A 15031-nucleotide genomic window follows, 5' to 3' on the forward strand; every position below is an offset into this window, starting at 1 on the left:
AGGAGGACGGTAGAGAGGACAGCAGGGAGGACGGTAGAGAGGACAGTAGGGAGGACGGTAGATAGGACAGCAGGGAGGACGGTAGAGAGGACATCAGGGAGGACGGTAGAGAGGACAGCAGGGAGGACGGTAGATAGGACAGCAGGGAGGACAGTAGAGAGGACAGCAGAGAGGACAGTAGGGAGGACAGTAGAGAGGACGGTAGAGAGGACAGTAGGGAGGACGGTAGAGAGGACAGCAGGGAGGACGGTAGGGAGGACGGTAGAGAGGACGGTAGAGAGGACAGCAGGGAGGACGGTAGAGAGGACGGTAGAGAGGACGGTAGAGAGGACAGCAGAGAGGACAGCAGGGAGGACGGTAGAGAGGACAGCAGAGAGGACGGTAGAGAGGACAGCAGGGAGGACAGCAGAGCGGACAGCAGGGAGGACGGTAGAGAGGACAGCAGGGAGGACAGCAGGGAGGACGGTAGAGAGGACAGTAGGAAGGACGGTAGAGAGGACAGCAGGGAGGACGGTAGAGAGGATAGTAGGGAGGACAGTAGAGAGGACAGCTGAGAGGACAGCAGGGAGGACGGTAGAGAGGACAGTAGGGAGGACGGTAGAGAGGACAGTAGGGAGGACGGTAGAGAGGACATCAGGGAGGACAGTAGAGAGGACAGCAGAGAGGACAGCAGGGAGGACGGTATAGAGGACAGCAGGGAGGACGGTAGAGAGGACAGCAGAGAGGACAGCAGGGAGGACGGTAGATAGGACAGTAGGGAGGACAGCAGGGAGGACGGTAGATAGGACAGCAGGGAGGACAGTAGAGAGGACAGCAGAGAGGACAGTAGGGAGGACGGTATAGAGGACAGCAGGGAGGACGGTAGAGAGGACAGCAGAGAGGACAGCAGGGAGGACGGTAGATAGGACAGTAGGGAGGACGGTAGAGAGGACGGTAGGGAGGACGGTAGAGAGGACAGCAGGGAGGACGGTAGAGAGGACGGTAGAGAGGACGGCAGAGAGGACAGCAGGGAGGACGGTAGAGAGGACGTTAGAGAGGACGGTAGAGACAGTAGGGAGGACGGTAGAGAGGACAGTAGGGAGGACGGTAGAGAGGACAGCAGGGAGGACGGTAGAGAGGACGGTAGGGAGGACGGTAGAGAGGACAGCAGGGAGGACGGTAGAGAGGACGGTAGAGAGGACGGTAGAGAGGACAGCAGGGAGGACGGTAGAGAGGACAGCAGGGAGGACGGTAGAAAGGACAGCAGGGAGGAAGGTAGAGAGGACAGCAAGGAGGACGGTAGAGAGGACAGCAGGAAGGACGGTAGATAGGACAGCAGGGAGGACGGTAGAGAGGACAGCAGGGAGGACGGTAGAGAGGACAGTAGGGAGGACGGTAGAGAGGACGGTAGGGAGGACGGTAGAGAGGACAGCAGGGAGGACGGTAGAGAGGACAGCAGGGAGGACGGTAGAGAGTGTTACGCATTATAGTAACATTGGATTTTATTTCCATGGGTGACACCCTTAAGTCATTTCCTTGCGAGACGGAACGCCGTAAAGAGAGATGACGTCAAAAGCGTGACGTCAAAAAGGAAGAATGACACAGAGGAAAACACGAGGTTGGAAATGGTTATGATAGATCTCTACGCCTACACCGTATGAAAGATTATTAGATTTGCAAATTCATACGATGATTTCTATCAATAAAGACTTGAGATATTTGTCTTTTGTACTTCGCGTTAAAAGATGTATGGAAGAGTTGTTTTATTCAATTGTTTTGAGACACGTGCGAAGGCCTATATTCGTAGCGTAGAGTTTTACTTTGAGTCCATTCACCAAGATCAGTTGATTCTCGTTCCATTTTGGAGAACAATTCAAGTTTTTTTCTCGGGAGTTATATTTCATCACAAACCTGAATTATGCAGGTAAGAAACTGCTAAAGTAGGAAAAAGGGAAGTAATAATATCGTTCTTCATTTCAGAAGTAGAGCGGCACATTTTCATCCCTACGTTCATCTGTTTTGTGTGTTTCAAAGGCGAAGCAGTTGGACGAAATCCAAAATTCCATTGTTTGTAAGTAACGGTCAGAATGATTAGATAGATGTTAGGCTCATAAAGCTGATGATAACATGTTGTTTTCACTTTGATCGACAGGTTTAGATGCTGTTTAGATGCTGGTTAGACGCTCGTGTAGATGCAAGCTGGAGATGAATCGGACGCCAACTGAGAGAGAGATGGAACCGTGTTAAAGAACTGATATCACCGTTCACCCCATCGCCGAGATATCCAGGGCATCATCATCGTCATTCACCTCATCGTCGAAGACATCAAGGGCATCCTCAACATCGTTCGTCACATCATCAAGGACATCATCATCACCGTTGAACTCATCGTCAAGACATTAAACTTTAAAGACATCATCTTCATCACCGACGCCGTGTATAAACACTCCGAGAGCTTACAGTCGCTCATTTCAGCAAGATCAAACCTCTCACACCTGATCCTTGACCTGTAGTGCCGAGTACGTCGATGCATGAAGATGAGTAACCAAAATTAAAGCCGTTTTTCACTCATTGTAGTTGTGTTCGTCCAGTTGCTTCCAGTGTTTATTCTTTCTGTCGATACTTTTGAGTCTGTCTATCGTTCAATTAAGTTAAAAGAAACCACGCATATCACTAACTATAAAAGCGAACAGCCGCCAAATAATCATACCCTAGACAACATTAACAAAATTCGAGATTCAATCTTGAAAGAGCCGGACACGTGAAAATCCTCCCATCGGATTGTGACATATTGGGGGCTCGTCCGGGATAGGCTATTTCGTTTAGATACATGTGAAGAAATTGTCTTGTGTGGTTTGTGTGTATTCATTGATCATTCATTAGTTAAGTAATTAGTATATGTTTATTTGTGTATTTATTTAAAGGAAAACTATAGTGTAGTATGGGTAAAAACTCACTGTAGATCACATCCTTAATGAAGGTAAACTAAATAACACAACCTTACTGAAGGTAAAAACAAAATGTAACTCTCGAAGAAAAACAAAACAAAACTGGAAAGTGAAAGTTAGATCACTTTCATCTACCTGTAGATCTAGTTCTAGCAGGTAGGATTAGTTGGCAACATTCTGTTGGGGAACGGCTCAAATTCCTTTCTAAGTAGAACCAACGAAACAAAAAGGAAGTCGAAATGGAGATATTTCGCAAAAACATTTTGAACTAGTTTATTTACGTTCACGCACATGGGAAAAGTCATTTGACTATTTGTGGTGACAGATTCAATGGACAGAGTCTGAGTATCTAGCTAATAAACTATTCATAATATTGAAGATCACGGATACTTTCTTAGTGTTGAAATTAGCTATTTCAATTAGTTCTAAGAAATTTTCTAGATAGAAACCGTAGGATCTTTATATACGTTGGATTACGTATGGTGATAGACTAGAGTGATAATACTGGGAGTCGAGCCGCAGTTGTATTGACCACTCTAGGTCACAGAACGAATGTTTACGAGTTGACAGTAACATTGTTCAGTTACAGTTTGGAATAACTGATTTTTTCCATAAATGCGAAGTAGGTTCGAGATAGTCTGTGATGAGATAAATTCCATGCACAGTACCCGATATAGAAACTTCGCACGTCCTCAAATTTGGAGTGAAGGCGTGTGGTGAGACTGACGTAGAAAGCCAGACAGGTAAGATGGCTACTTCAGTGGATGCAGCCCTGGAAGCGACGAGGATTTTGATGGATAAAGGGAAGTTACTTGGTTTGGAGGGATCTGAGTTGCGTGATTTTGTTCTGGAATGTGAGCGTGAGAATGGTGAACGTGCGGAGCGTGCACGTGAACGTGCTGAACGTGCGGAAATTGCCGATGCTGAACGTAAACGCGCCGACGCTGAACGTGAACGTGAACGCGCCGACGCTGAACGTGAACGTGAACGCGCCGACGCTGAACGTGAACGTGAACGTGAACGTGCCGACCGTGTTGAACGTGAAAGAGAAGAACGCGAGCAACAAACTCGACTCGAGGAGTTGAGGATTCAGGTCGAATTAGCTCGCGCAACAAACTCACGCGATCGCGGAGGCGATGAAGAAGAAGGAAATCAGAACAATAACAATCACAGAAATCATAGACCTCGCGATACCGATAACTACCAACCGAAGTTACCATTCCTCGAAGACAAAGACGATGTAGAAGCGTTCCTTCTGCAATTTGAACGTCATGCTGAAGCATCACACTGGGACCCTAACACTTGGTCTGTACGTTTGTCCGCACTGCTAAAAGGTAAAGCACGCACTGCTTACACCAAGATGAAAGTCGCTGATGCACGCGACTACGCCTTGCTCAGAAAGACTTTGCTGGAAAGATTTCAGATTACTGCGGAAACATACAGACAAAGATTCAGAAACACACGGAAAGAAAATGCTGACTCGTACAAAGAGTTCATTACTCAGATTTCCTTGTTCCTCGATCGCTGGGTTGAAATGTCCAATATCGGAGAAAGTTTCGATGATTTCAAAGACCTCATACTGACGGAACAAGTGTATGAAAGCATGCCTACTGAACTCGTCACGTACGTGAAGGATAGAAAACCAAACAGCATTGATGACGTGATCGACACCGTAACTCTCTACGAAGAAAACCGACCCAAAGAAAGCCGTAGACATGGGAAGAAACCTGAAGAGAGAGGACACAAGGCAGCACATGGGACGAATTCCACAAACAAGGACAAGGACGAAGGAAATAAAAGCAGAACCAGCGTCAAATGTTTCAGATGTGGAAAATTGGGCCATTTCAAGAAGGATTGTCGCCAGCCTTCGAAAGATGAATCAGCCAGTGCCGCATTTCAAGACGAGAATGACGTCGAGGGGAATGCGACACATGATCAACTGTGCGACAAATGTGTTCACAAGAAATTCACCAAACTGTCCCAAATTGTAGTTGAAGGCCAGGTAGTCACTGCTTTCCGCGACACCGGAAGCACCTCTACGATTGTTGATTCCAAACTAGTACCAGCTAGCAAGATTACTACGCGCACAAAAGAAACGTCTTTGGCGAAGAAATCAGTAAAAGAGAAACTATCGGTCGCACACGTTTACATGGACACGCCGTACTTCGTGGGAGAAACCGAAGTTAGCGTCATGGAGAATCCTGTCCATCCTGTGTTGATTGGAAACTCGATGGGTGTAGGATCGGAGAAAATCGAGACACCTGTATATCCAGTCCGTGAGACCGTAATCCCTGAAACCACTGCAACAGCCGTTACCCGAGGACAAGAAAAACGTGAAGAGGAGGGGAATGCGTCAATTCCCAGTTTTCCTATGGAAGGAAAGATCTTCACCGTTGCTGATCTAAAGAGAGAACAGCAAGACGACAAAAGCCTTGAGAAATTACATGTGTTGGCACGAACGAATGTAACTCGAGGGCGAGTTCAGTTCATCTATGACAAGGACGTGTTATATCGCCAATACAGTGACAAGCAAGGAAAGGACCACCGACAAGTAGTAGTACCTCACAAGATGCGGGCAAAGGTATTGTCCACCGGACACGATACGGCGATGTCGGGCCATCTCGGACAGAAGAAATCAAGAGAACGGATTTGGCAAGATTTTTTTTGGCCGGGGATCGTGGGTGACATCAAACGCTACTGCAGTTCTTGTGACGTGTGCCAACGTACTATGCCAAAAGGACGGACGAGGAAGGTACCTCTGGGAAAGATGCCTCTGATTGAAACTCCGTTCAAGCGTGTAGCCGTTGACATAGTAGGACCAATCAAACCCATGTCTGAGACAAAGAAGCAGTATATCCTAGTGATGGTGGATTTCGCGACCAGATATCCTGAAGCTGTTGCTCTCAAAGACATAAAGGCAGAAACCGTGGCTGACGCGCTATGGACATTCTGGACAAGATTGGGACTTCCAGAAGAAGTATTGACCGACAACGGAGCGCAGTTCACCAGCGAGTTGATGACTCAAGTCAACCAACTGCTCGCAATCAAGGGATTGACAACTTCACCTTGGCATCCTCAATGCAATGGTGTTGTAGAACGTTTCAATGGAACTTTGAAAGCGATGCTCAAGAAGATGACTTTTGAACAACCGACCAAGTGGGACCAGTACTTGCCAGCACTACTGTTCGCATACCGAGAAGTTCCCCAAGATTCACTTGGATTTTCTCCTTTCGAACTTCTGTATGGGCGGACAGTGCGTGGACCAATGCAAGTATTGCGTCAACTGTGGACGGAAGAAGAAAGCAACGACGAGATACGCACGACGGCTGAACATGTTATTGATCTGCGAAATCGCATTGAAGAAACGTGCAAGATCGCCCGCGACCATCTCGCCAAGTCAGCAATACGACAAGCTCACTTCTACGACAAGAAGACGAAGAAGAGAGAACTCATTGTCGGCACCAGAGTTTTGCTTCTACTGCCAACGAAACACAACAAGCTAGAACTTGCATGGAAGGGACCATACGTGATCGAGGAGCAGATCAACTCATTTGATTACAAGATCAAAGTGGGTCGCCAAACTCGTGTCTATCACATCAACCTTTTGCGAGAGTACCATGAACGAGAAATGATCGCTGAACCAGAGAAACTTCCAGAAGAAGTGGTGGAACAGAGCGCGATAGTCGTCGAAGATCTGGAAGAACAAGATGACGAAATATTCGCCAACATGGGACCTGATCCCAGCATACTCATTCCGTCTACAAAACGTACCGAGAATGAGAAAGATGTACATGTAGCTGACACATTGACGGCAAGACAACAACGTGAAGTCAGAGACGCATGTACAGAATTCAGCGCATCGTTGACTGATGTACCAAAAGCTACGACTCTAGAAATCTGCAACATCAAGATGACTGATGATCGACCTGTGTACGTGAAACCACGACCCATACCTCATGCGTTAGTGGACGTGGTGGAACGTGAAGTGAAGGAGATGTTGGATTTGAAGGTTATCGAACCAGCCACTTCACCCTACAACGCTCCGATAGTGATCGTGAAGAAAGCACAAGGTAAAGCAGTGCGTTTCTGCAATGATTTCAGAGAAGCAAATAAAGTCATCGAGAACGACGCTGAACCAATCACAGATGTGGAACATCTATTCTCTGAACTCGCCGATGCACGATACTTCAGCAAGTTGGACTTGACCAAAGGATATTGGGCGATTCCCATCAAAGAGGAAGACCGAGACAAGACAGCGTTTACGACCTCATTAGGGCAAATGAGGTGGATCAACATGCCATTTGGATTGAAGACCGCGGGCAGCGTTTTCAACCGGATGATGCGGAAGCTCCTGGGTCCTCTCAATCGCAAAGACGTCTACCATTTCATGGATGACATCCTGATCGCGACTGCAACATGGGAACAACACATTGAAGCGATCAAGGCCGTCCTGAAAGCCCTGAAAGACGCCAACCTTGCAGCGAAACCCTCCAAGTGCTACTTCGGTTATGAACAACTGCAGTATCTGGGACATGAGATCGGAAGAGGGAAGAGATGGCCTGTCGACGACAAGGTCGACAAGATACAAAAGGCTCAACCTCCTACCACCAAGAAGGAACTGAGAGCTTTTTTAGGTCTGACCGGTTTTTATAGGATTTACGTCCCGGCGTATTCCTCGATCGCAGCACCACTGACAGACAAGACCAAAAAGCAAGAACCGGAAAAGGTCAAGTGGACTCCGGCCTGTCAGGTGGCGTTCGACACACTGAAAGCCAAGCTAGCTGAACAACCGATCATCCAGATGCCAGACCATACACTCCCATACATCCTCAGAACTGATGCTTCAGACAAAGGAATGGGAGCTGTTCTACTTCAAGACAAGGGAGAAGGTCTGCAGCCGATCGCGTATGCCAGCAAGAAGCTGTCAGAGACAGAACAGAAATATGCCACCGTAGAGAAAGAATGCTTAGCGACCGTCTGGGGAATCCAGAAATTTGAGCGTTATCTCTACGGAAGACATTTCATACTGGAGACGGACCATCAACCTCTTCAGTATCTACAGCGGATGAAACCAACCAATGCCAGACTGATGCGCTGGGCATTGCAACTTCAACCGTACGTCTTCACCGTGAAGATCATTCCCGGCAAAGACAACATTGGAGCAGACTACCTCAGCCGTGCTACCATGAACTGAGGGAGACCATGGCAATGGTCGTCACAACTCAGAGATACTACCTGATTGTGAAGGGAATTCTGATCATAGATCCACGGAAACAATTAGTAGAATGTTATACACATGTAGTATTAATGTAACTATTATGCATGTTCATAGATTATATAAAATCTTCCTTTCCAAGGGCGTGTGTTACGCATTATAGTAACATTGGATTTTATTTCCATGGGTGACACCCTTAAGTCATTTCCTTGCGAGACGGAACGCCGTAAAGAGAGATGACGTCAAAAGCGTGACGTCAAAAAGGAAGAATGACACAGAGGAAAACACGAGGTTGGAAATGGTTATGATAGATCTCTACGCCTACACCGTATGAAAGATTATTAGATTTGCAAATTCATACGATGATTTCTATCAATAAAGACTTGAGATATTTGTCTTTTGTACTTCGCGTTAAAAGATGTATGGAAGAGTTGTTTTATTGAATTGTTTTGAGACACGTGCGAAGGCCTATATTCGTAGCGTAGAGTTTTACTTTGAGTCCATTCACCAAGATCAGTTGATTCTCGTTCCATTTTGGAGAACAATTCAAGTTTTTTTTCTCGGGAGTTATATTTCATCACAAACCTGAATTATGCAGGTAAGAAACTGCTAAAGTAGGAAAAAGGGAAGTAATAATATCGTTCTTCATTTCAGAAGTAGAGCGGCACATTTTCATCCCTACGTTCATCTGTTTTGTGTGTTTCAAAGGCGAAGCAGTTGGACGAAATCCAAAATTCCATTGTTTGTAAGTAACGGTCAGAATGATTAGATAGATGTTAGGCTCATAAAGCTGATGATAACATGTTGTTTTCACTTTGATCGACAGGTTTAGATGCTGTTTAGATGCTGGTTAGACGCTCATGTAGATGCAAGCTGGAGATGAATCGGACGCCAACTGAGAGAGAGATGGAACCGTGTTAAAGAACTGATATCACCGTTCACCCCATCGCCGAGATATCCAGGGCATCATCATCGTCATTCACCTCATCGTCGAAGACATCAAGGGCATCCTCAACATCGTTCGTCACATCATCAAGGACATCATCATCACCGTTGAACTCATCGTCAAGACATTAAACTTTAAAGACATCATCTTCATCACCGACGCCGTGTATAAACACTCCGAGAGCTTACAGTCGCTCATTTCGGCAAGATCAAACCTCTCACACCTGATCCTTGACCTGTAGTGCCGAGTACGTCGATGCATGAAGATGAGTAACCAAAATTAAAGCCGTTTTTCACTCATTGTAGTTGTGTTCGTCCAGTTGCTTCCAGTGTTTATTCTTTCTGTCGATACTTTTGAGTCTGTCTATCGTTCAATTAAGTTAAAAGAAACCACGCATATCACTAACTATAAAAGCGAACAGCCGCCAAATAATCATACCCTAGACAACATTAACAAAATTCGAGATTCAATCTTGAAAGAGCCGGACACGTGAAAATCCTCCCATCGGATTGTGACAGAGAGGACGGTAGGGAGGACGGTAGAGAGGACAGCAGGGAGGACGGTAGAGAGGACAGCAGGGAGGACAGTAGAGAGGACAGGAGGGAGGACGGTAGAGAGGACAGCAGGGAGGACAGTAGGAAGGACGGTAGAGAGGACAGCAGGGAGGACGGTAGAGAGGATGGTAGAGAGGACGGTAGAGAGGACGGTAGAGAGGACAGCAGAGAGGACGGTAGGGAGGACGGTAGAGAGGACGGTAGAGAGGACAGCAAGGAGGACAGCAGAGCGGACAGCAGGGAGGACAGCAGGGAGGACGGTAGAGAGGACAGTAGGGAGGACGGTAGAGAGGACAGCAGAGAGGACAGCAGGGAGGACGGTAGAGAGGACAGCAGAGAGGACGGTAGAGAGGACAGCAGGGAGGACAGCAGAGCGGACAGCAGGGAGGACAGCAGGGAGGACGGTAGAGAGGACAGTAGGGAGGACGGTAGAGAGGACAGTATCGAGGACGGTAGAGAGGACAGCAGGGAGGACGGTAGAGAGGACGGTAGGGAGGACGGTAGAGAGGACAGCAGGGAGGACGGTAGATAGGACAGCAGGGAGGACAGTAGAGAGGACAGCAGAGAGGACGGTAGAGAGGACAGCAGGGAGGACAGCAGAGCGGACAGCAGGGAGGACGGTAGAGAGGACAGCAGGGAGGACAGCAGGGAGGACGGTAGAGAGGACAGTAGGGAGGACGGTTGAGAGGACAGTAGGGAGGACGATAGAGAGGACAGCAGGGAGGACGGTAGAGAGGACGGTAGGGAGGACGGTAGAGAGGACAGCAGGGAGGACGGTAGAGAGGACGGTAGAGAGGACGGTAGAGACAGTAGGGAGGACGGTAGAGAGGACAGTAGGGAGGACGGTAGAGAGGACAGCAGGGAGGACGGTAGAGAGGACGGTAGGGAGGACGGTAGAGAGGACAGCAAGGAGGACGGTAGAGAGGACGGTAGAGAGGACGGTAGAGAGGACAGCAGGGAGGACGGTAGAGAGGACAGCAGGGAGGACGGTAGAGAGGACAGCAGGGAGGAAGGTAGAGAGGACAGCAAGGAGGACGGTAGAGAGGACAGCAGGGAGGACGGTAGAGAGGACGGTAGGGAGGACGGTAGAGAGGACAGCAGGGAGAACGGTAGAGAGGACAGCAGGGAGGACGGTAGAGAGGACAGTAGGGAGGACGGTAGAGAGGACGGTAGAGAGGACGGTAGAGAGGACAGCAGGGAGGACGGTAGAGAGGACAGCAGGGAGGACGGTAGAGAGGACAGCAGAGAGGACAGCAGGGAGGACAGTAGAGAGGACAGGAGGGAGGACGGTAGAGAGGACAGCAGGGAGGACGGTAGAGAGGACAGCAGGGAGGACGGTAGAGAGGACAGCAGGGAGGACGGTAGAGAGGACAGCAGGGAGGACGGTAGAGAGGACAGCAGGGAGGACGGTAGAGAGGACAGCAGGGAGGACGGTAGAGAGGACAGCAGGGAGGACGGTAGAGAGGACAGCAGGGAGGACGGTAGAGAGGACAGCAGGGAGGACGGTAGAGAGGACAGCAGGGAGGACGGTAGAGAGGACAGCAGGGAGGACGGTAGAGAGGACAGCAGGGAGGACGGTAGATAGGACAGCAGGGAGGACGGTAGAGAGGACAGCAGGGAGGACGGTAGAGAGGACGGTAGAGAGGACAGCAGGGAGGACGGTAGGGAGGACGGTAGAGAGGACGGTAGAGAGGACGGTAGAGAGGACAGCAGGGAGGACGGTAGAGAGGATGGTAGAGAGGACGGTAGAGAGGACAGCAGAGAGGACAGCAGGGAGGACGGTAGAGAGGACAGCAGAGAGGACGGTAGAGAGAACAGCAGGGAGGACAGCAGAGCGGACAGCAGGGAGGACGGTAGAGAGGACAGCAAGGAGGACGGTAGAGAGGACAGCAGGGAGGACGGTAGAGAGGACAGCAGGGAGGACGGTAGAGAGGACAGCAGGGAGGACGGTAGAGAGGACAGCAGGGAGGACGGTAGAGAGGACAGCAGGGAGGACGGTAGAGAGGACAGCAGGGAGGACGGTAGATAGGACAGCAGGGAGGACGGTAGAGAGGACAGCAGGGAGGACGGTAGAGAGGACAGCAGGGAGGACGGTAGAGAGGACAGCAGGGAGGACGGTAGATAGGACAGCAGGGAGGACGGTAGAGAGGACAGCAGGGAGGACGGTAGAGAGGACGGTAGAGAGGACAGCAGGGAGGACGGTAGGGAGGACGGTAGAGAGGACGGTAGAGAGGACAGCAGGGAGGACGGTAGAGAGGACGGTAGAGAGGACGGTAGAGAGGACAGCAGAGAGGACAGCAGGGAGGACGGTAGAGAGGACAGCAGAGAGGACGGTAGAGAGGACAGCAGGGAGGACAGCAGAGCGGACAGCAGGGAGGACGGTAGAGAGGACAGCAGGGAGGACAGCAGGGAGGACGGTAGAGAGGACAGTAGGAAGGACGGTAGAGAGGACAGCAGGGAGGACGGTAGAGAGGACAGTAGGGAGGACGGTAGAGAGGACAGTAGGGAGGACAGTAGAGAGGACAGCTGAGAGGACAGCAGGGAGGACGGTAGAGAGGACAGTAGGGAGGACGGTAGAGAGGACAGTAGGGAGGACAGCAGGGAGGACAGCAGGGAGGACGGTAGATAGGACAGTAGGGAGGACGGTAGAGAGGACGGTAGGGAGGACGGTAGAGAGGACAGCAGGGAGGACGGTAGAGAGGACGGTAGAGAGGACGGCAGAGAGGACAGCAGGGAGGACGGTAGAGAGGACAGCAGGGAGGACGGTAGAGGGAAGGGCAGGGAGGAAGGTAGAGAGGACAGCAAGGAGGACGGTAGAGAGGACAGCAGGGAGGACGGTAGATAGGACAGCAGGGAGGACGGTAGAGAGGACAGCAGGGAGTACGGTAGAGAGGACGATAGAGAGGACAGCAGGGAGGACGGTAGAGAGGACAGCAGGGAGGACGATAGAGAGGACAGCAGGGAGGACGGCAGAGAGGACAGCAGGGAGGACGATAGAGAGGACAGCAGGGAGGACGGTAGAGAGGACAGCAGGGAGGACGGTAGAGAGGACAGCAGGGAGGACGTAGAGAGGACAGCAGGGAGGACGGTAGAGAGGACGGTAGGGAGGACGGTAGAGAGGACAGCAGGGAGGACGGTAGAGAGGACAGTAGGGAGGACGGTAGAGAGGACAGTAGGGAGGACGGTAGAGAGAACAGCAGGGAGGACGGTAGAGAGGACGGTAGAGAGGACGGTAGAGAGGACAGCAGGGAGGACGGTAGATAGGACAGCAGGGAGGACGGTAGAGAGGACAGCAGGGAGTACGGTAGAGAGGACAGCAGGGAGGACGGTAGAGAGGACGGTAGAGAGGACGGTAGAGAGGACAGCAGGGAGGACGGTAGAGTGGACGGTAGAGAGGACGGTAGAGAGGACAGCAGGGAGGACGGTAGAGAGGACAGTAGGGAGGACGGTAGAGAGGACAGTAGGGAGGACGGTAGAGAGGACAGTAGGGAGGACGGTATAGAGGACAGCAGGGAGGACGGTAGAGAGGACAGTAGGGAGGACGGTAGAGAGGACAGTAGGGAGGACGGTAGAGAGGACAGTAGGGAGGACGATAGAGAGGACAGTAGGGAGGACGGTACAGAGGACAGCAGGGAGGACGGTAGAGAGGACAGTAGGGAGGACGGTAGAGAGAACAGTAGGGAGGACAGTAGGGAGGACGATAGAGAGGACAGTAGGGAGGACGGTATAGAGGACAGCAGGGAGGACGGTAGAGAGGACAGTAGGGAGGACGGTAGAGAGAACAGTAGGGAGGACGGCAAAGTGGCTGTGACCCACATTTCACCTTGCAGAACACTCGATACAACGAACAGGCTTGGAATAAATCGAAGTCAGGAAGGACAAGAAACGAAGCTACTTTGTTCCGATGTAAAGTAACGATTGCTCGGGATGATGCACTGCCAGGTTCCTGAATCACATCATACACACTGTGGGAGGACACCAATGGCATAATTATGATTTAGTTCAGTACACAATCTGCAGGTCACAATCGGCCGGTGATGGAACTGTATCAATGTCCTCAGTGTGTGTGTGTGTGTGTGTGTGTGTGTGTGTGTGTGTGTGTGTGTGTGTGTGTGTGTGTGTGTGTGTGTGCGTGTGTGTGTGTGTGTGTGTGTGTGTGCGTGTGTGTGTGTGTGTGTCTGTGCGTGTGTGTGTGTGTGTGTCTGTGCGTGTGTGTGTGTGTGAAACAACTTCCTAACCTTCCTCTCCCGTTCTGCTAAGTGTACAAAATACAATCACAGGCTCCGGATGCTACAAGTGATCTGTGACATTGTCTGTTGAAATGTGACATTGTCTGTTAATGCTAGATGCAGCTTTTCAAACAGAGCTGGGTGAACGGTGGGGGTAGGGGGACGCCGTGTCTGTTTCAACCTGTGCCGCTTGGTGACGACACTTGGCGGAAGGGCGATAATCAGCGCCATCAAGACAGGGAATTACCTCCCCTGCGCCCCCTGCACAACGGGCCCACCTGTTGCGACGTATTGACCGACAGAGCGCAACGTTTGGTCAGCCCACAGCCTGTTGACCCGTCCCCTCTCCCCTGACCGGCTTCCGCCCTGACGACACAGACAGTCACACACTCACCGCGCTACGACAACATGACGGTTTTTTGTTTTGTTTGTTTTTTTAAATCATAAAAAATGACGTCACGGGGGCTGACCTGACTTGATGTCGTCACACCCACTTCTGCTTCACCACGTGGGGGCGAGTCAATGAGGGCGGCTTTTTCATCTGAACGTTTGTCATCCTTAGTCAACACTTTATGATTCTCGTCAACTAAATACAGAGATCATATTCCCTGTATATTACAGAGATCATATTCCCTATGTATTACAGAGATCATATTCCCTGTGTATTACAGAGATCATATTCCCTGTGTATTTCAAATCTCAAAGTACATTACTGCGGCTTCCCGTCTGTACACCAACCTCTAATCCATCTATGTTCTGAAGCTCTGTAAAGCCGAACATCCGTTTCCAGAGCACAAATCCTCGTTATAGTAGAAGGCCACAGAGCTACACTTAGTGTAGCCAGCGACACCGGACTCCAGACACAAGAGAACAGAGCTGCATTTGTCGCGCTCGCATATCAACTCATGTTGGCCTTTAAACAAGGCAGGGTACATTATTTGAAAATAAACAGTAAGCAAAGTAGGACTGTTAAGAACAAGAGAACAAGAGAACAAGAATTGATTCCGCCATATAGCATAACAGCCATCGGTATTTGTCCTGGTGTGGAAACACTCATACAAAGCAACCGCCACTTGAACCCTGACATCTCCCAATATGTGTCTCTCAAGTCAACGCAGCGACCATGCATCACATTGTCCATCAAACATGAACCAGAACAC

At 50.0% G+C, this 15031-nt stretch overlaps 1 protein-coding gene and 1 long non-coding RNA gene across 2 annotated transcripts; both read left to right on the plus strand.

The window, feature by feature from the left end:
- The first annotated feature begins 1446 nt into the window (after window positions 1–1446).
- On the plus strand, window positions 1447–2552 carry LOC138963736 (uncharacterized). Its single transcript, XR_011454887.1, has 2 exons — window positions 1447–1903; window positions 2132–2552. It is a non-coding gene; the product is annotated as an uncharacterized lncRNA (long non-coding RNA).
- Window positions 2553–3675: 1123 nt separating this feature from the next.
- On the plus strand, window positions 3676–8121 carry LOC138963713 (uncharacterized). Its single transcript, XM_070335561.1, has one exon. It carries the CDS (start codon window positions 3676–3678, stop codon window positions 8119–8121), a length of 4446 nt encoding a protein of 1481 aa, XP_070191662.1.
- The last annotated feature ends 6910 nt before the right edge of the window (window positions 8122–15031 follow it).

Source organism: Littorina saxatilis, linkage group LG4 (assembly GCF_037325665.1).
Source record: "Littorina saxatilis isolate snail1 linkage group LG4, US_GU_Lsax_2.0, whole genome shotgun sequence".
NCBI lineage: Eukaryota > Metazoa > Mollusca > Gastropoda > Littorinimorpha > Littorinidae > Littorina > Littorina saxatilis.